Below are 20721 nucleotides of genomic sequence, written 5' to 3'. Positions count from 1 at the left end.
CGCGAGCACTTCCGGGTCGGAGCCTTAGCTTCCGGGAGGGGTGCCGTACTTCCGGGACGCCCGCCCCGCCCCGCCAGGCGCGCACCGCGCCGCGCCCGCGCCATGGACGAGCCGCCCGAGGACGTGAGGGCTTTCCTCCAGCAGCACCCGAGCCTGCGCCTGCTGACGGATACCGGCAGGGTCCGTCCCGGGGCCGGGGGGGGCGAAGGGAGGGGAAGGGGGCCGGGGGAGGAGCGGGGCCCGGCTTCTGACCCCCGACCCCGCCGCCCGCCCGCCCGCAGGTGAGGTGCGCCCTGACCGGCCATGAGCTGCCCTGCCGCCTGGCCGAGCTGCAGGCCTACACTCGCGGCAGGAAGTACCAGCGCCTGTCGCGCGCCGGCCCGGCCTTCGACTACGCCGAGTTCGAGCCCCACATCGTGCCCAGCACCAAGCACCCGTAGGTGGCTGGCGCGCCCTTCCCCCGGAGGACCTGCCCCTGGCGACGGTGTCACACCGGGGGCCGCGGGGGCCGCGGGGGCCGCGGGGCAGGCTGAGCGCCGCGTCCGCTCACGCTGCATCCCAGCTGCTCAGGAGGCTGGGGTCGGATCGCGTTTCCAAGCCACCCGGGGCAGGAAAGCCCGTGCCACTGTCCGACTTACCACCAAAAAAGCCGAAGTGGGGCCGTGGCTCAAGTGGTAGAGAGCTAGCCTTGAGCGGAAAACCTCAGGGACCATGTCCGGGTCCTGAGTTCAAGCCCTAGGACCGCAGCCCCCCACCCTCCCCCCAACTGGACACGCCGTGGAGCCTTCTGATGGCGTCTTTGGCGAAACTGCCCCCTGCGAACCATCTTTTTTGTCTCACAGGCACCAGCTGTTCTGCAAACTCACCCTACGACACATCAACCAAGCCCCGGAGCACGTGCTGAGGCACACCCGCGGCCGGCGCTACCGGAGAGCACTGCAGCGGTGTAAGTTACTGGAAGCCAGAGACGCCTGCAGGGCAGAGGGGGACCATGGTCTCCTTCCACACATCCTTGGTTACACCTGACAGTCCAGGCACAGTAAGGAAAAGGGAGGTGGTTTGGGACCTCACAGACTTCCAACATAGATGGGCGCACAGGTACAAACAGGCTGGGGAGGAACTTGTGGTAAGTATTGGGTGGGACAGAAACTACTGTGGAGGAAATGTCTTCCAGAGTTGCTAAGGGACCAACCTGTGGTCCTCTGGGACTGGGAGGGCTGACAGCCTCCACCAGCATGCAGTTTGGGGCAAGCTAGGCTGCAGAGGATCTTAGAGGCTGTGGTCAAGGCTAGGTCTGGTGGGAACAGATTAGCGGCCTGTGGAAGATGGAGGGGGACTTGGCAGGGAGGTTGTGCTGGGAAGGCACCGTCTGTGACTCAGTCCAAGGCTGAGTAGTCAGTGCTTGGTCCTCAGGGGAGCAGGGAGAGCTGCTTTTTTGTTCTTAAATTCAGGGCAGCTTAGGGAGGAAGGCCAGTGCTTAGGCACTGTAGAGCTGTGCCTGAACCAAGAGGGAGCTTCCCTGCCTGAGTTTGCAGAGGGGACTAGGCAGTCCTGAGCACCGTAAAGCCCCAGGAGAGATAAGAGTAGGAAAGTGACCACAGGATTGGACCTGGCACCCCTCACCAAGGCAGCTAAGGCATCGTGCGGACCAACCCTGGCTAGATTCTGGTGAGGGCAAGTTCTGGCCTGAACAAGGAAAACATGGAGACATACAGGTGAACACCGGAGGATGGGGATAGGGGAGCGGGTTTGAGTGCTTGCATTGCTGTCCCTCCCCTAATGGGGGCAGATGAATGCTGACTTGAGGATGAGAAGATGCAGAATAACAAGGTGAGGGGTTGGGCCTACAGTCCTCGGGGTTCCTGAAGCTAACAACAAGACCATTGAGCTACGGTGGAGAGAAACACACACACACACACTTGGATGGACTGTGGAACGGAGACAGGAATGATCTGGAAGAGTCAGAATGTGGCTGTGGGGACGTGCTGGGGAGGCGTCTGTGTGGAGGCGGCGGCAGGCAGTGGCAGGAGCCAGAGGACAGCAGAGCTGATATCCCCCATGCTGCTAGACTGAGGGTCTGGCTCCAGCAGACCCTCACAGCAGAGGGATCCCCAGTAAGCGCCTTCCATGAAGCTTCATACTGGCCTTGGAGCTCCAAGCACAGAAGGGAGGGTCAGGCAGCTACATGGAGCAGCTTCCTAGGGCATGCCCCCACAGTGCTGAGGGGGAAGACTGGTCAGCTGGTGATAGGCTTGTGTCTTGCCATGGGGCCTCACGGCGGGTCTGCACACTGCCCTCGCAGCCAGCTTCTTGTAGCCTGGCCTGGTGGACCTGTACCACTCTCTGGCCTCTGGGTAGGACCTGAGCCCAGCTGCCCACTCACTACAGCTCTGGTCGATATCTGGTGGGGTGGAGATCTGGGGCCCTGACGGTGCAGTCTCCATGGGTTATCACCATGTCCAGAGGCCCTGGTGGCACTGAATACCAGTGTAAGCTGGTTTGTCTCCCAGATGAAGAGTGCCAGGAGCAAGGAGTGGAGTATGTCCCTGCCTGCCTGCTGCATAGGAGGAAAAGGAAGGAAGTCCACACAGACGGGGATGGACCTGGCCTGAGAGCAGCGTTCTGGGAGCCAGCCTCCAGTGATGAAGGGGAGAGCCCGAGTAGTGACGACAGCATGACAGACCTGTACCCGCGTAAGCAGGCCCCGTGCGCCCTGCTAGCACCACGGCCATCTGGGCATTTCCCCCCTCAGCCTTGCCCCACCCCATCCCGAAGGCCAAGTGTTGGTGTACCTCCAACAAGCCTGAAACGGCGTCTATTCCTTATAATAGCCGAGCTGTTTGCCAAAAAGGACTTGGGAGGACAGAAGAATGAGGATGACTCCACCGACTTTCTGACAGACCAAGAGGAGGCGAGGCCAAGGTCCCCTGGAGAGGCAGACACTGAGGACCGAAAGGAGGTGGGAGTGGACTGCAGGCAGATGTGTAAGCGGAGAAAGGTGAGCTCCTACCTGTGGCCCAGCATATGCCAGGCACACCTTCCACAAGTGTTCTTCCAAAAGCTATTTCACGCTGACAAGGAACATGGAAGCCAGAATCTCCAGAAGTTCTGAGTTGGGGAGCTTGGGCATGGCCTCGGGAATGGCTTGACTTCTGAAGACCACCTTCCTCTGTTACAGGGCAGGAAACAGGGCTGGGGTTCAAAGGTCAAAGTTTTTGAGGGGATCTACAGCACCCTGTTCTAGGCTGACAGTGCTCTAACCCAGCACAGAAAGGCCTGATGGCATGTCCTAGGCATATAAAATCTTCCTCATGGGGTCCGGAAGGCCTGGTAACCTAGCCTTTTCTCTGCTTTGCCACAGAAACAGCTTGGGTCGTTGACCAAGAAGCCCAGGAGCTTCAACTCCTTCAAGCAGTTGGGGTAACGAAGACTACGGAGACCTACCCACGGGTCCCACTGTCTCTTGACTTGCTGGAGTTCTGACACGAAGGCAGCGGCAGGGCTTCCCAAGCTGCTCTGTGTGAGGCTGCTCTGGGCTGCGGCGAGCCTGGCCAGGCCCGCCCAGGCTGGATGCTCCCATAGGATCACACCGCATACCACAAATGCCTTTATTTATTTTGATGTTTCCAAAAATCAAAACATTTTCAAACACAACTAAGATATAAAATACAGCATAAAAATGAGGTTTATACCTATCCCCACATAAAGCAAAAAGCATTTTCAATTATTTTTCTAAACCAATGGGTAGACTGTTTTCTTTTTCTCCCCACCTGGCAGTCCACTGAAGACTACCAGATGGAGTAGTGGGCCCCTAGACAGGCCGCTGCTGCATGGCAGGGCTGACCAAACACTTGCTCCCAGGCTCAACTCCACAAGTCATGTCATGCGACAGGGCCGAAGGGTGTGTGTTGAGGCAGTCTTGCTGTGGCGGCATCCCACACGGGCCTTGCTGTAGGATGAGGAAGGCCTTGAGGCCAGAGTCTTTACTACATCTTACCTAAATGGGTGTGATGGGGCAGTCTGTGAGGCTCAATGGGACACAGGGAGGGTGCTGGAAAGGCATCACTGGAGCAGGTGGATCTAGGGTGTTATGCCAGTGGACCGGACTAAGGGGAAACCCAGAGATGGCCTCTTAAGAGACTACTGGAGTGGACAAGCCTCCACCATATCCCCCCAGGTTGTGTGGGTTTGTCCCCACGAGTCTAGGAGAGATCCAGAGATTGTGATTAACCATGGCATTTCACTGTCATCATATGAACATGAGACACCTTCCCTCACCCCCCAAAAAGAGAAACACAGTGTAAGGCAATGTTAGAAAACTTTAAATACAGGATCAAGATCAAATCGGTAAGGCATCACAGATTGTAAAAAGTAACCTTGGCTGCATTCAGCATACAGGATGACAGAGAGCAAGCAACAGCCTTTGGAGGTGGTGTCGGGGTGGCCCAGCACACAGCCTGGACTGGAGGAGCACTGCTAAGCCGGGGTGGAGCATGGCCTGCAGGCTTCAGGCCTTGCTCTGAGGTTGAGGTGACTGGGTTGAGCCTTGGGTCTCCAGTGCTGGGGCTAGTGTCGCTGCTCCTCCCAGACTGGTTCCATGGAGGGGCCAAGCATCTTGTGTGCAGCTCCCTCACCAGCTCTCCCCACTGCCAGGCTCCAGATATTTAGTCCCTGCCTTGAGCCACTGAAGCTCCCAGGGTGTTTTCCACCCACTGGCACATGGTACGTGTTCAGCTGAAGTCAATCACAGCCTCAGTTGCCCCTCCAATACTGCACCATTCTCTGCATCTGGGGGTTTTCTAAATGTCTTCAGTGATTCTAAAAAGTCTAATGCAGGGGCCAAAACAAGGTTGGAACCACTGGTAAGCTTCTAAACCAGAGGTTTAGCCGTATGGTTGATGTTCAGCTGAACCATCCAAAATCATTTAGTAGGTTTGAGCTAAGGGTGTAAACTTACAAAAGAAAAAAAAAAAGACAAATGTGTCTGCTCACAGTACAGCTTGAAGGCCCTCAACCCCCCCCCCCCAAAGAACTCAAAGCCAGATGGACAGATGGACAGGCCACAACCCACCAAGCTGCTGGCTCTTAAGCCCTGGCGGGGAGTAACGGCAGGCTGGCCAGCCTGGAAGGGGGGAGGGGGTGGTGTGTTAAGGGCTGGCTGGCTGTTCAGCTGGTTGTTCAGCTTCCATACTGCGGTTCCAGAGCAGACTTCTTCAATTTCAAATGTCTGCAAATAAAGTTCTCAAAACATCGGTGCCTTTACCAAGGGAGGGGAAGGGAAAAGGACACATAAATGCTGGCAGTTGGTGACTCCACCCTGAACCAGTCCTCCACACACTGTGGGCCTTGACCAGGGAGAGGAGGGAGCTGTCTGTTACCACTCTTTCTTCTTTTCATCCATGGAGACGCCCCCTGGGCCCAGGGCCACCACCAGGAGCAGGCCTCCGATCACGGACATGGTTTGGAAGAAGTCGTATTTCAGGAAGTCATGCATGGGCTTATAGACTGGAATGGTCCAGAAGGCGTTGAAATACACGTTGATAGCAAACAGCCAGACGACAAGAGTCAAAGCTGCCAGCTTGGTTTTAAAACCAATGGCCACTAAGATCATCAGAGCTGTACCCACAATATTCTGGATGATCTGCACAAGGAGAAAGTAAAGTCACTCAGACTAAAGGTCGGGAGGAAAGCTATGCTGTTTTTTTTATACACATGGCCCAATGAGTGCCAGGCTGACGCATTACTATAGAACAGCAGTGGTGGTGGTTTTTAAATACCACTTGCTAAACCTGGAAGAAGTTTTGTATCTATTAAAGGTGGGACGAGACGATTTTAGTGTACCTCGCCAGTGTCTTGTGTTAGACTGGATACCCGATGACCTATGGTAATAGCAGGGGAAGGGGGGCAGGGGGGCAGGGAGGGGAGGACACAGCTCTTGAAGATTGAGTCCGGTCACTGGAGTGGCTTTGTGTTCAAAGTGGACTTCCAGGCTTGCCTCTCTCACCTATGTCACTCTACTGCCTTGGGCCCTGCAGAGTCCTCAGCAGCAAGACGACCCTCACCAGGTATGACCACCGGACCCTCAACCTTCTGGATTCCAGACCATGGTTAAACAAAACATTATGCTTTACTAATTAAACTCTATAAACTGCCCAGTCCGTGGTATTCAGCTAAGCAGTAAGAAAATGGCTGAGAATGAAAATATGTACCAAGTAGAAGACTGCTGTTACACAAATACCTGGAACATGGTAGCGTGAACAGAGCATTTGGGACAGTTCTGGTAAGGGCTCAGGAGATAAGAAGACAGATTCTGGAACTTCTTAGTTCCTTAGTGACTAGAACTCCAATAAAAGCAGTAGTAGTCCGACTCTGTGATAAGTCAGAAAGTGGACATACGACAGCAAAAGATGTAAAGTTGGCCATATGGTGGCCAGGCCCTAGCACTTAACAGATACAGTTCACCTGGCAGAAGAAGCTTAGAAGCAGCAAAGTGCTCAAGGCTGCATGGCTACTTTTGGATGGGTTCCAGTGAAATGGAATAGAGAGGACTAAAGAGACTGAATGCATAGCCAGGCACCAGTGGCTCACACCCGTAATCCTGGCAGAAAAAACTACGTGTGTGTGTGTACGCACACAGGCAAATGTACACATACCAGTACTGGGACTTGAACTCAGGACCTGGCACTTTTGCTTGGCTTTTGAACTACGTGTGTGTGTGTGTGTGTGTGTACGCACACAGGCAAATGTACACATACCGTGTGTGTGTGTGTGTGTGTGTGTACGCACACAGGCAAATGTACACATACCAGTACTGGGACTTGAACTCAGGACCTGGCACTTTTGCTTGGCTTTTGACCAATCTGCCCAGTCTAGCTTTGAACCACAATCCTCAGATCTCAGCCTCCTGAACAGCTAGGAATACAGGCATGTGCCATTGGTATTCAGCTTGCTAGATTCTCATTTCCAATTAACCAACAAAAACCCAAAACTGGAGGCATGCCTCAAGTAATAAAAGTGAGAAAAAAGCCAAGGGAGAAGAGTGCAAGGTCTGAGAGTTTATATACTACTGCCACAAAACAAAACAAAACAAAACAAAAAAACTCAATTTAGGGGGCTGGGAAGATGGCTCAGTGGTAGAGCGCTTTGCCTTGCATGCCTGAGACCCTGGGTTCGATTCCTCAGCACCACATAAGCAAAAAGAAAAAAGCCGGAAGTGGCGCTGTGGCTCAAGTGGTAGAGCGCTAGCCTTGAGCTGAAGAGCTGAGGGACAGCGCCCAGGACCAGAGTTCAGGCCCTACGACCGGACCCAAAAACAAAACAAAACAACAACAAAAAAAAACCACCTCAATTTATGATTAAAAGGGAAACAATGGAATTTGAGGATTTCTCAGCCTGGCCACATGGTAGAAGATAAAAAATCATCCAATTAACCACCAAAAAGCAGGAAATGGAGCTGTGACTCAAGTGATTGAATGCAAGAGTTGAGCAAAAGAGTTCAAGGACAGTGCCTAGGCCCTGAGTTTAAACTTTAAAACTGGCACGCGTGCACGCACACACAAATCATATTCAACAAGGAAAGTAAATGGAGGCCAATTTTTTTTTTTTTTTTTTTTTTTTGATCGTGGGGCCTGATCTCTGGGCCTGGGCACTGTCTCTCAGCTCTTCAGCTCAAGACTAGAGCTCTACCACTTGAGCCACAGCGCCATTTCCAGCTTTTTTCTGCTTATGTAGTGCTGAGGAATCAAACCCAGGGCCTCATGCACGCAAGGCAAGAGTTCTACCACTGAACTACCTTCCCAGCCCCTCCAATTTTTTTTCTAGTGGGGCTGAACTTTTTTTCTAAACAGGGTCTTGCTATGTAGCATGGCTAGCCTGAATTCACAATCCTTCTGCCTCAGCCTGCTAATTACTGAGATTATAGGCATGTTTCACCACATCCAGCTAAGCACTATCTTTTTTGGGGTGGGTTGGTCATGGGGCTTGAACTCTGGGCCTGAGCACTGTCTCTCAGCTCTTCAGCTCAAGGCTAGCACTTTACCGCTTGCGCCACGGCACCACAGCCTGGGCTGGCTTTGAACTGGGATCCTCAGATCTCAGCCTCCTGAGTAGCTAGGATTATAGGTGTGAGCCACTGGTGCCTAGCAAGCACTACTATCTTTAGTGTAAAAGGTTTGGGGAAGATTAAAACAAAGTCTCCTAGCAAGAGCAGACTGATTTACCAAGATAAGCTTAAGTGTTGGCACAGTGGATCTGTCATAACTCGGTGACCCAATCCACTCGGCTACCTAACCACAGCTCGCTTCTTGGACACACTTTGCCTGGCCAATGCTCCAAGCTGGCTTTGCTCATAAGAGCTGGCACGCAAAACAAATCAGCACAGGTATGAACCACAGGAAGGAGAGAAGTGAAAGTCGGACCTTGAGTGAAGGTGGGAGGCTGGGATCTGCTGAGAGGCAGATCCTTGGCATAAATAAGTGAGCTGGCAGGTGGGCACAGGGAGACAGGGCCTTTGAGAAGGCAGGAGTACTCACAGAAAAGAAGCTGGCATCAAAGTGAAGGAGGGTCATGAACATCAAGACCAGTAAGACTCTGCCTCCGAGCTGCATGTACTGCTTGGGGGAGCTCTCACGCATAGTGGGGACGCCCGCGAACATGCTCTTCCCTTCAGACCGGGACTCCGCTAAGAGCAGCAACAAGCCTCCTCCCAGGGCCAGGTTCCTGAGGAACAAAATGCCAGCTAGAAGCTAAAGCTCCTGGGGCACCTGTCCAACAGGCCAGACCAAGGCAGATCTGACAGGTGTACAGCAAGGTCCTTCATTCTCTTTCTCCAAACCAAGTGTCAGCCTCAAGTTGAACCGTCAGTGAGGAGCCACCTGGAGACGCTCAGAACCAAGTCCTGGTTGGTCTCCATTCTCACTGAGAGCCTCAATCAGGGGTGAGGCGAGAGGACTCACTCTCACTCCAGTACTAGGGCTCTGGATGTAGCACAGGCTATGCCGCACCAGCACCGCCCTGTGCAGGGAGAGAGGTGAGGGATGGAGGACTGAAGGGAGCACCTACCTCATCAAAAACTTCAAGTCCCATAAAATGCTGTAGGCAATCGTCTGAGGGTATGAAAGAGAAACCCGAGTCAGTGTTTTCAAACCAACTTCTGTTAATACCACTAGCCAGTTTATACAACATAAAGAATATGAAATACACAAAATTATTTTAGGACATGGAGGGCAGACTGGAGCACAATAGTTTGGTTCCGTATTTCTCAAGGGGTGAGGGATGACCCTTGAACCTAAACATCAGAGGCTGTGCCTAGAACTTCCTAGAGAAAGTGGTTCTGAGACCACCAGTCTGGATTGAAAATCTGCTTTAAGTCTTTTATTTCTGCTCACAGGAAATGGAGGAAAAGATGGCTTAGTGCTTGGAGCTGGCACCTGCTTGGGAGCAGCCTCCACAGCCTGCTTTGGCCCCGGTGCTTCTGAGCCTGCAAGGAGGAAATGCTAGTCACCTCTCCACAGGGAAAATTAGCTTGAAGCAGTCACACCTGCAGAAGGCTGGTCTGACGCTCAGCTCTACAGGGGCAAAGAAAAATGACAGCCAGCCACATACTTCATGAAACTGGTCCTGACTCTGAGAGCCACGCTGTGCCCCTCGTACCTGCAGTGCTATGATTCCAAAAAGCCCAAAACAGGCATACTGTACGAAGTTCCTGCTCAACACCAGAATGCAGCCAGCTAGAAAGAGGACGGCAAGCATTAGGACAACTGCACGGAGCTTCTGGGCAAACCCATACCACCACTCCACCTGGCCTTCTGGTCCAGCTGCAGACAAAGTACTCCTTCCCCAAGCCAAACCACCACCCCACCGGGCCCTCTGGTCCAGTTGCAAAGTACCCCTTCCCCAAGCCAAAAGCAATTTCTGGGAGACTGAACAATAGGCAAGGTGCACAAGACATTATCTGGACTTGAACTGTCCAAAGCCTGGGTGCCTTGCTGGACCAGAGAGCAGGCCATTTCCCAGCACCAGTGGCCCACCAAGAACAGGACTATGACTGTTCTACCACAGACAGCTTTGTGTGACAGTCCTGGGGCTTGAACTCGGGGCCTGGGTACTCTCCCTGAGTGTTTTTCCTCAAGGATAGTGTTCTACCACTTGACCCACAGCTCTACTTCCAGCATTTTTGTTTCTTGTCAGTCGTGGGGCTTGAACTCTGGGCCTGGGTGCTGTCCCTAGCTCTTCAGCTCAAGGCTAGTTCTCTACCACTTGAGCCACAGCACCACTTCTAGTTTTCTGGTGGTTAATTGGAGGTAAGAGTCTCACAGATTTCCCTGCCCAGGCTGGCTTCAAATTGTGATCCTCTGATCTCAGCCTCCTGAATAGTTAGGATTACAGGCATGAGCCACCAGTACCTGGTTGAACTGCCCAAGACTGGCAAGCACAAGTCTCCTTCTCCCAAGGGAGGAAAACTGCTACCCAAAACAAAGCCTGTCTATCAGATGGAGGAGGCTCTAAGTCCCCTTTCCCTTCTGACCTAAATTATCTCCTTTTTAGACACCTTCATTAGCCACTGGACTCCAACAAGGACTCCAACAAGGACTGCATCTAACTTCTTTAGCAAACCCCAAAGCAATGAGCCCAGAACTAGGTACAAAAACCCCAAACACAGATGGGCGCTGGTGGCTCACGCCTGTAATCCTAGCTACTCAGGAGGATGAAATCTGAGAATCACAGTTCAAAGCCAGCCTGGGTAGGAAAATCCGTTGAGACTCTTATCTCCAGTTAAGAACCAGAAAACTGGAAGTGGCACTGTGGCTCAAGTAGGAGAGCACTAGCCTTGAGCTGAAGAGCGCAGGGAGAGTGCCCAGGCCCAGAGTTCAGGCCCAACGACTGACAAAAATCACCCAAACAGGGCTGGGAAGGTGGCTCAGTGGTAGAGCGCTTGCCTTGCATGCATGAGGCCCTGGGTTCGATTCCTCAGCACCACATGAGCAAAAAGAAAAAAGCCGGAAGTGGCACTGTGGCTCTAGTGGTAGAGCGCTAGCCTTGAGCTGAAGAGCTGAGGGACAGCACCCAGGCCCAGAGTTCAGGCCTCACGACCAGACCCAAAAAAATAAAAATTAACAGACTGTCTTATTTAAAAAAAAAAAAAAAAAATCACCCAAACACAGCCTAGTGACTCATGCCTGTAAATCCCAGCTACTCAGGAGGCTGAGATCTGAGGATCACAGTCCAAAGCCATCCTGGGCAGGAAAGTCCCTGAGACTCGTATCTCCAGTTAACCATCAGAAAACCAGAAGTAAAGCTGTGGCTCAAAGTGGTAGAGTGCTAGCCTTGAGCAAAAGAGCTCAGGAAAAGCACTGAGGCCCTAAGTTCAAGCCCCATGACTGGGGGAAAAAAACCCACACAGAGAGCTGGTAGAACCGATGCAGAGACCCGCCTGTGCTGGAGACCCTCAAGAGAGAGCGGAAAGGATTAAGAGTTGGGAAGGCCTTCTCCCAACACACTCTCCTTGTAATGAGTGTTTCCTGGAAAGGTCAGTCCTGGCTTAACTGGCACTGAGATTTCTACCTTGGGTGGGGGCTAACTCTACCCTAAACTGTGTGGGAGACTGAGGGTAGACTTAGGTTTATGCAAATTGTAAGCTATTTACAACAGTTTAGCTCTCCTTCCCAGAATGAGAAGGTCATCTACCACTTGTATACAAAACCTTGTCTCACATTGAAGTTTGTACTTCCTTGCACAAGACCAATAAAAACCTTGGTTAATGGAGCCTTGGGATCTGCCGCTGGCGCGAGGCTCCGGGTCTTCTAGTACCCCAACCTCAGTCTCCGTTACTGCCTTGCTCCCGGTGGCCGGGGATCAAGGAGCTTGCAGCCAGTTGCAACACTCAAGTCCACACGCACTGTCCCCATCACCACCAACCCTGTGCTCTGGGCCTGGCATTACGGAGGCATCCTGACAAGCTCCAGAGCCACTTACTCAGCTGTCCAAGCAGGTTGAGGAACACGAAGGATGAGGCCAGCAGGTAGCCACAGCTCCAGGTGGTGTCAATGTAGTCACGCTGTTCACTCCACTGGAACCACATGCGGATGCCGTCTTCTAGGAAGGTGCTGATCAGGCAGAGGCGCGCCACGTGAGGAAGGTACTGCTTGGTGACTCGCAGGAACTAGGGGCCACAGAAGGTGCTGGTGAGGTGGCTGCAGCCTGGAGCCCAGGACCACGACAGGCACTTCCCAGGGCAGGTGAGTGAGCAGTGGGACAGGAGAGACAACCAGCACTGGGCAAGAGCCCTCAGCAGCCCCGGTGCCTCCCCAGGGCAGACGGTGGGCTCCACCTGCTCCGGGAGCTCCCCTGTAAGTCTGGACACACAATAATCCAAGGCTCAGTCCCAGAGCACAGACCCCACAGGACGATGCCCTTCTGTCATTGCCACAGCCACAGCTTCTATGTTCAGTTAAAGGCATGCACAGCTGTCCTGGGCACCGGAAGGTGTTCAGCAGCCAACACCCCTGACCTTCACCCACAGATGTCATGAAAGACCCTCAAACATCGTACCAAACAAAATGCCTCCATCATTGCCACAATCCAGCTCACTGTGTTACGTTCAGAGCAAAACTCAAAAAGGGTGAGGGCGCTGGTGGCTCACATCTGTAATCCTAGATACCAAGGAGGCTGAGATCTGAGGATCACAGGTCAAAGCGAGCTCAGCAAAAAAGTCTGTAAGACTCATCTCCAATTAACCAAACAAAATGGAAGTGAAGCTGTGGCTCTAGTGGTACAGTGTTAGCCTTGAGCAAGAAAACTCAGGACAGCATCAAGGGCCAGCGTTCAAGCCCAGGACAGACACAGATACAGACAGACGCAAACACGGGGGGGGGGGGGGGGGCGATGAGACACCCCCCCACACACACACACGGGGGGCGGGGGATGAGTCCCCCAGGCTAACCTGGCTCTAAGCAAAGCTGGGAAGGGTTGGACACAGCTAGATGCTGAGGCCTGGCCCAGCATCTCCCCAGTGATGAGCTCCTCCAGACAGAACAGACCCTACAGAGATGATGGCCACATGGTTTGCCAGCCTGCAGGTGCCACTTGTACAGTTCTCCAATGTCCAGAGCAGCAAAGGTGGAGAGTGTGGCTGGGAAGGTGGCTCAGTGGTAGAGCGCTTGCCTTGCATGCCTGAGGCCCTGGGTTCGATTCCTCAGCACCACATAAGCAAAAAGAAAAAAGCCAGAAGTGGCGCTGTGGCTCAAGTGGTAGAGTGCTAGCCTTGAGCTGAAGAGCTGAGGGACAGCCCAGGCCCAGAGTTCAGGCCCCACGACTGGACCCAAAATAATTTAAAAAGGCAGGAGAGAGCTGTGCATGCTGCAGAAGGCTGGCCTTTCCCACCCCAACAAGCTCTCTCCAGAAAGCTCTACAGCCCACAGGGCAACTCAGTCCAACCATGCACAAAACATGGAACTGCCACCGCTAATGCCCAAGAAGTGTTAGGATGTTCTTAAAGCCTGTATAACCTGAGCAAGTTAAAAACTGCTGTGATGGACAAGCTCTCAACAGCAACAAGCCAATGTGTCAAACCACTGGCAAAGGTGAGGGAAAGCACTCAGGGCTTTTGTCTGTCCCCCGTGAATGGGACACTTGTGAGGGCTCAGTCAGGAAGCCAGCACACTCTGTCGAAGTCAGGTCCAAAAGCCACGCAGGTGCATCACACCCAACACTGTTCCTGCCCTTCGGAGCTGAGCCACATGGTGAAAGAATTCCAAGGAACACAAAGGCCTGGGGCTAAAGAACAGGAGACCCACCCAAGATATGATGTGTCAGGCAGAGTCCACAGGGCAGAATCTGTCCCTTCCAGGAGCAGGCCAGTGAAGGTCAGCTGCACAGGTCTTATTCCTGTATTCACAGGAATACAGATGTACATACCAGTTCCCAAAATTACAGCATTTTAAAAGTCACAGGAATACAGAGATGTACATACCAGTTCCCAAAATTACAGCATTTTAAAAAATTTGTTTCAGGCCAGGTGCTGGTGGCTCACACCTGTCATCCTAGCTACTTAGGAGGCTGAGATCTGAGGATCACGGTTCAAAGCCAGTCCAGGCAGAGAGGTCCATGAGACATATCTCCAATAAACTACCAAAAAAGCTGTCAAGTAGAGCTGTGGCTCAAGTGGTAGAGGGCTAGCTTTGAGCAAAAACAAGCCCGGGGACAGCACCCAGACCCTGAGTTCAAGCCCTGGGATTAACTATATAAAAAACAATGTAGGGGCTGGGAAGGTGGCTCAGTGGTAGAGCGCTTGCCTTGCATGCTCAAGGCCCTGGGTTCGATTCCTCAGCACCACATAAGAAAAAAGCCAGAAGTGGTGCTGTGGCTCAAGTGGTAGAGTGCTAGCCTTAAGCTGAAGAGCTGAGGGACAGTGCCCAGGCCCAGAGTTCAGGCCCCATGACCGGACCCCCAAAAAAAAAAAATGTAAAAAAATAGTTTCAAGGGCTGGGAAGGTGGCTCAGTGGCAGAGCACTTGCCTTGCATGCCTGAGGCCCTGGGTTCGATTCCTCAGCACCACATAAAGAAAAAAGCCGGAAGTGGCACTATGGCTCAAGTGGTAGAGCGTTAGCCTTGAGCTGAAGAGCTGAGGGACAGCACCCAGGCCCAGAGTTCAGGCCCCACGACCAGACCCCCCCCCAAAAAATATATTGTTTCAAGGTCTCAAAACCAAAAACAGAGCCAGGCACTGGTAGCTCACACCTGTAATCCTAGCTACTCAGGAGGCTGAGATCTCATGATCGTAGTTTGAAGCCAGCCCAGGCAGAAAAGTCCCCATGAGACTGTTATCTCCAATTAACCACTCAAAAATCAGAAGTGGCAATGTAGCTCAAGTGGTAGAGTGTTAGGTTTGAGCACTAAGAGACTCAGGGACAGCGCCCCAGCCCTGAGTTCAAGCCCACAACCAATCCAAAAAAAGAGGTCCTCCATACATCCTGGTCAATGTTAGGGCTCCTGCAGAGCACCTACACACTGCTCCAGCAAGAAGTGTGGGGCAGCTGTTGCCACATTCCACCCAGTCTCTCCTCATGCCCTAATGCTCTTGATGCGCTCAGCAACCGTGTAATCACCCCCTTCTGTGGAAGAGATAAACAACATGTCCGTGGCTCCGGATTTAGCACTGCTCTGAAGATCGACCTGCACTTTGTGCCCCCATCAAGCAGCCTTGGCAATGACATGGGACTACACCTGGGCAAAAGCCACCACCAGGAGGTGTTGAACAGAAGCTGGACAGGTGGCAGCAGGACCTCCAGGGGGGTGGACCCCAAGACACCAGGAGGCAGACACCAGAGGTGTTCTGACTTGCTTCCAAATGAGCAGTAAGCCGATTCTGCTGACATGATTACACAGGGGCTGTGCCCACCCCAGGTAAGCAAACCAGCCCCACCCTGATGACGCCTGATGGGGCCAGATCCACCTCAGCATAAGGACTTTCACTGAGCATGCTCATTTGCCACCAGCAGTCTTCAAGACTGAGAACGTGTTCAAAACCTCCTGATGAGTCTGCTACCCTTAATTGGAGTGTCTGGGTCAATAGGATTAAAGAGCAAGAGGAGGGGGCCAAAAAGGGCAGGTAGGCCTCCCTCCCCTACCAGCATGGGTGGGAGGATCAACACTGTGATATGCACATCTGCAGATATTGTGCACTGAAATAAGCATGTCTGCTGCTTGGCAGCTCTGATTTCAAAGGCAAGCAAGAATGGGCACAAGGTGCCCCCATTTCATATGCATGCTGGCCACACACCATTCAGATTTGGTCCCCAGACTTGCAAGGTGCCACTCTAGAAGGATCTCATAGCCGCTGTCCTCTCAGCACAGCAGAAAGGAGTCCTCAACCCAGGCAGGACAGCAGCACGGCTGTGAGAGCAGCCATGTGGCAGGGACACAGGCACTGCCAGCGTCCCACACATCAGCCCATGCCGGCCATGAGCACCTGAGCCTGCCTGTGAGCGTGGTTCTCGTTATACAACTTGGATGGCTTGCAGGAAGAGGCAAGTCAGTCCACCTCAATGAGCCTCACAACCAAGAAGGATGTGGCAAACAAGCAACAAAACATGCAAGTGACTCAGAAATGAGGAAACCAGGCGCTGATAGCTCACATTTGTAATCTTAGCTAGGAGACCTGAAGATAACAGTTTGAAGCCAGCTCGGACAAACAAATCCAAGACTTACCTCCAATTAACCAGCAAATAGTAGAGCACAAGTGATAGAGCACCAGCCTTGAGCTTAAAAAAGCTAAGGCAAGGGTGTAAAGACCAATACCAGCACACACATACACACACCCATGAGGAAATCTGTCCCACAGAGTTACCAACAAAGAGGTCTGAAGGGGTTAGAAACAGAGACAGACCTGACCCAGACAGGACCAGAACACAGGGGTCATAACCACATAGCCACCTGGAGCCACACAGCACACAAGCATCAACATTCTGTTCGTGTTCAGGGCAAAAAGGAATTGAGAACACAGCCCTCAGTTCATAAGGATGTTGAGAAAAAGGCAGCTTTGGGGTTGCAACATTCAATGGCCCACAGCCTATGGATCCTGAGCAACCACCCTGCACCGTGGCGTGAGTGGTGAGTCATGCGTCATTCACACACTGCTGCTGCACCCACTGATGATGTCAAGGGCCCTCTACCTCAGAATACCCTGATTCCTCTCCTAGGGACCTGGGGATGATGAAAGTTTGGCAGAGGCTGGGAGGGTGGCTTAGTGTGGAGTGCTCGCCTAGCATGCATGAAGCCCTGGAATCGATTCCTCAGCACCACATACACAGAAAAGGTCAGAAGTGGCGCTGTGCCAGCCTTAGCAAAAGAAGCTCAGAGAAGTGCCCAGGCACTGAGTTGGTCCGGCCCCAGGACTAGCCAAAAAAAAAAAGTATGACAGAGGCTGGAAATGTAGCTTAGTGGTAGAGTGCTTGCCTAGCATGCATGAAGCCCTGGGTTTGATTCCTCAACACCACACAAACAAAAAATAAATAAAAGTTTGACAGAGCCTGGTGCCGGTTGCTCACGCCAGTAATCCTAGCCCAGGCAGTAAAGTTCATGAGACTCTAATCTTCAATTAACCACCAGAAAACTGGAAGTGACACTGTGGTTCAAGTGGTAGAGTGCTAGCCTTGAGCTAAAGAGATGAGGGACAAGCGCCCAGGCCCAGAGTTCAGTTCAAGACCCACAGCTGACCAAAAAAAAAAAAAAAAAAAAAAAGGTTGACAGAAATCTCACAAAGGGGAAGGGTGTGACTCTACCTTTTAGGAAAAGCCACTGACCAGGCTCCCCTTTGCCTCCTCAATGCTCCCCAGAAGGGGGCGCTGGTTTTTTAACCTCCTGTCAAGACCTGAAAGCAGAGTCTGCTCCCCAGTCCTTCATGGTAGAGGGCAGGCAGGCCCTTGGCGGAGATGAGAGACCCTCACCATCAGCAAAACATACCACATCTGGGGACACACTGTTAATAACAAGGCAACTAATGCTACACACAGGGTCCAGGGGACCTTGATAGGACCTTGTCCTGGTGCCCCTAGCTAAACAAAAGCCTGGCCATCTCCTAGCTCCCAGAGCTAGGGTAGCTCTGCCACCCTTAAGAACAGGTAAAAGCACCAAAAGGCACAGCAGAGAGTAGGGCCCCCTGCAGCTTCCTGTCACCTTGGTGACAGCCACTAAGTAGAACCCATTAAGTGCTGATGTTCCTGGTTACCAGTACAAATGGGCTGAGAGGCTTACACTGCAGTCTAAAAACCGAGAGTAGCATCTGTAGAGTACTGACATTATTTTGGATTGCTGAGTTCCTGAGTTTCTGGTCCCTTCCAATCTGGTCTCCAATGGCTTCCTTCTGAACACCCAGCTCCCGTGGAGAGCACATCTCAGCACTTTCTCCACAGCCTGGCTTCTAAGGAGCAAGAGGACACCGTCCCTGGCTGCCAAGGGCAAGGAGGTTGATGCCAGGGGCAGAGATGCAGCTCACAAGAGCCAGCCAGCAGAAGCCAACCCATGTGTACCCCGTGGACTGGCCTCTCCCATCAGAAGGAAAGGTCACAGGCCTCCACCCATCAGAAGGAAAGGTCACAGTTCCAACAAGCAAGGAGGATGCTGGCACCTGGCTAGCCTGCCTCAGCCCTGGAGGATGAAGCCAGGGGCCCACCTACCACAGTGAGGGGATAACAAGGCAATGTGCATGGAGACCTGGTCCACTTAGTACTGTCATGGCTATCAGAGTGCATCTGTCTTAGCAGCCCAGACTTTCTGGGCAAACCCATCACTTCACTTTTGCTTTTGCTTTCTGCAGACAAGTTTAGATAGAATGGATGCAGCATATTATCTGACAGTGATCTCAGTGATTAAGACTCCATTCTCCTTCTCAGCAAGTTAGATCCTCTCATTGAGAAGCCTGGACTCTCAGTACCTTCTTTACTGAAAAACAGGTTTAAAGTATTACAGGTGAACATTCAAGACAAAAGCAGCCCCTCGCCCTGACAGCTGGTTAGATTTTGGTGACAAAAAGACGTCATGTGGCTCTGTGCACCACTGCCCATTCACAGGTAGCAGAGATGGTCCTAATCCTGGTTCAGAAGATGAGGAGTCATACCCTGCCCCCCAGCCACCACTGCCCTCTGCCAGCAGCCACACAGAAGCTCCTGAGACATTCTGTGCTACTACCCAGCTGGACTCCTATGCTGAAGGTAGGAGCCCTTCTGAACCTGGCATGTTTTCTAAGCAGCAGGGACTCCTACCACACTAGCCAGAATGCCAGACCCTGGAAGCAAGCTACACAGGGCATTAGCCAGGGAGCTGGAGACCCAGGATTTCCCACTGGGCTGGTGCCACTGATCAGTCCAGGAGCCCCAGCCAGTATGACCTTTCTCAGCAACTTGGCTGAAGTTGGTCCTGTGTCCCCACTTGGGCCTTCCCAGTAGCATGATGCTGTTTGAAGCAAAACAAAACACAGGGAGAAAAACGATTATGTAAAGAGCTCCAGAACTTTCTTCAGTAGAAAATCTATCATTTGATAGTTGGCAACAGCTTGACTGGAGACATTTTATCTGGGTTTGGTTATGAAATTCATCTGCAAAACTGAGGGCTTTCCAGGCTGAAGAGCGAGGTGAGTGTATGTACCTCTCTATTCCCTCGGCAAACCCAGCTATCTTCTTATTGAGCTGCTACTTAAGGAAATAAAACTGGGTCACTAAAAATCATGTCAATGCTGAGTGCTGCCATTGGCTCATGCCTGTAACAGTAGCTACTCAGGAGGTTGAGATCTGAGAATAGCTATTTGAAACTTGCTAAGGCAAGTGAGACTTTTATCTCCAATTAACTACCAAAAAAAAAAAAAAAACACCAAAAAACCAAAAACAAAGCTGGAAGTGGAGCTGTGGCTCAAATGGTTGAGGGCTAGCCTTCAGTGGAAAAGCTTAGGGACAGTGTCTCAGGCCTGAGTTCGAGCCCAATGAGTCACACTCACACTCACACACACACTCGTGTCTGTGAAAACTAACGAGGCCCACCTGAGTCTTGGGAACTGTCTTTGTGAGGAATGTAATTGTAAAGCTGTGTCTGCACACATCAAGCCCTGCCTGACCATAGGAGAAAAGTGATTCCTCCAAACTGCTTTTGAAATATCAGCCCGCACCAAGAGCCGCGACAGAACAGGGGGAGAAAGATGCCACTCCATCCAGCAGCAACTGGCCAGATAATGCTCACTTCTTCCACACACACACAGGTCGGTCGGCTTACTCAGTGCCACCCCCCATAAAAAACCAAGAGCCGTCACCGGTCCATGCTGGCGCGGCCTCCCGTAGGCTACACGAGCCGGGGAAGGGCTGGGAGGTGGGCCGGGCACTGCCCCGCCGGCCAGCTCAAACGGCATAGCGGGACGCTCGGGAGTAAAGGGCGCTCACCTACCGCCCCCCACGCGCGCGCGGGCGCGGGCTCGGGCGCGGGCACGGCGCACGCGCCCCGCGCGCTCGCAGCCCGGGTCTTCGCTCTTCCGGGACCGGATCTGCCCACCTGGCGGGTCTGGGACCGCGTTGAGCCCCCTCCGGGCTCTCCCCGCCACCTGTACACTTCTGGAAGGAAGCCGGGGCGCGGGCCTGCCCTCCTCCCGGCGGCGTCCGGACGCCCGCTCACCGCAGCCAGGGCAGAGTCCACGCCCGAGCGGGAGGGGGCAGGCCGGGCCGGGGACCCCGAGTGCGGCCGTGCCCCGCCCGCCCCGGAGGGCGCCCCATCGGGCCTCCAGCGGTTCACAGGGCAGAGGGCACCCCCGCCCCAGCGCAGCGCCCGGAGCCCCCCGCCCCCGGCGGCCCGGCGCCCCTGGCCGACCCCGGCCCCTCGCCCTCCGGGGGGCCCGGCCGACCCCCGGGACGCTCCCGGCGGAGGGGGGCCGCGCCGGGCCGGGGGGGGGGGGCGGCGGCGGAGGGAGGCCGGGCCCCGCGCCGCGCCGGGAACGGCGAGGGCGTCCAGGCCGAGCCCCGGGGCCGAGCGTGCGGGGCGGCGGGCCGCACCTGGTCGGCGAAGTCCTCGGCCGTGCCCATCAGGTCGTTCTGGCCCATGGCGGCGGCAGGCTCGGCTGGCTGCTCCTCGGCGCTCGGCGCTCACGCCCGCTGCGGCCTCCACAGGAAGTGCCCGGCGGCCGGCCTCGCTGCGCGGCGGCGGCTCCAGCGGCTGCCACGTAGGCCAAGCCTTAAAGGGGCCGCGCCG

The 20721-nt window shown here is 53.6% G+C and overlaps 2 protein-coding genes across 3 annotated transcripts; one reads left to right on the top strand and one right to left on the bottom strand.

The window, feature by feature from the left end:
- The first annotated feature begins 72 nt into the window (after positions 1-72).
- On the top strand, positions 73-5641 carry Surf2 (surfeit 2). The gene is made up of 6 exons (XM_070015019.1): positions 73-180; positions 282-436; positions 843-946; positions 2511-2693; positions 2832-2998; positions 3362-5641. Exons 1-6 carry the CDS (start codon positions 103-105, stop codon positions 3422-3424), a joined length of 750 nt encoding a protein of 249 aa, XP_069871120.1. The 5' UTR covers positions 73-102; the 3' UTR covers positions 3425-5641.
- On the bottom strand, positions 4302-20701 carry Surf4 (surfeit 4). 2 transcript variants are annotated; one of them, XM_070015017.1, is made up of 6 exons: positions 20526-20701; positions 11974-12160; positions 9652-9728; positions 9061-9104; positions 8532-8718; positions 4302-5641 (listed from the first exon to the last, which is right to left on the bottom strand). In XM_070015017.1, exons 1-6 carry the CDS (start codon positions 20571-20573, stop codon positions 5375-5377), a joined length of 810 nt encoding a protein of 269 aa, XP_069871118.1. In that variant the 5' UTR covers positions 20574-20701; the 3' UTR covers positions 4302-5374. The 2 variants fall into 2 exon arrangements, with proteins under 2 accessions (XP_069871118.1, XP_069871117.1); XM_070015016.1 differs by lacking the exon at positions 20526-20701 and adding an exon at positions 19796-19883.
- Positions 20702-20721: the final 20 nt, after the last annotated feature.

The sequence above is a fragment of the Dipodomys merriami genome, unplaced genomic scaffold (genome assembly GCF_024711535.1).
Source record: "Dipodomys merriami isolate MVZ:Mamm:240054 unplaced genomic scaffold, mDipMer1.0.p SCAF_11, whole genome shotgun sequence".
Classification (NCBI taxonomy): Eukaryota; Metazoa; Chordata; class Mammalia; order Rodentia; family Heteromyidae; genus Dipodomys; species Dipodomys merriami.
Note: the sequence above shows the minus strand (reverse complement) of the source record. Positions and strands in the feature narration are given on the sequence as shown.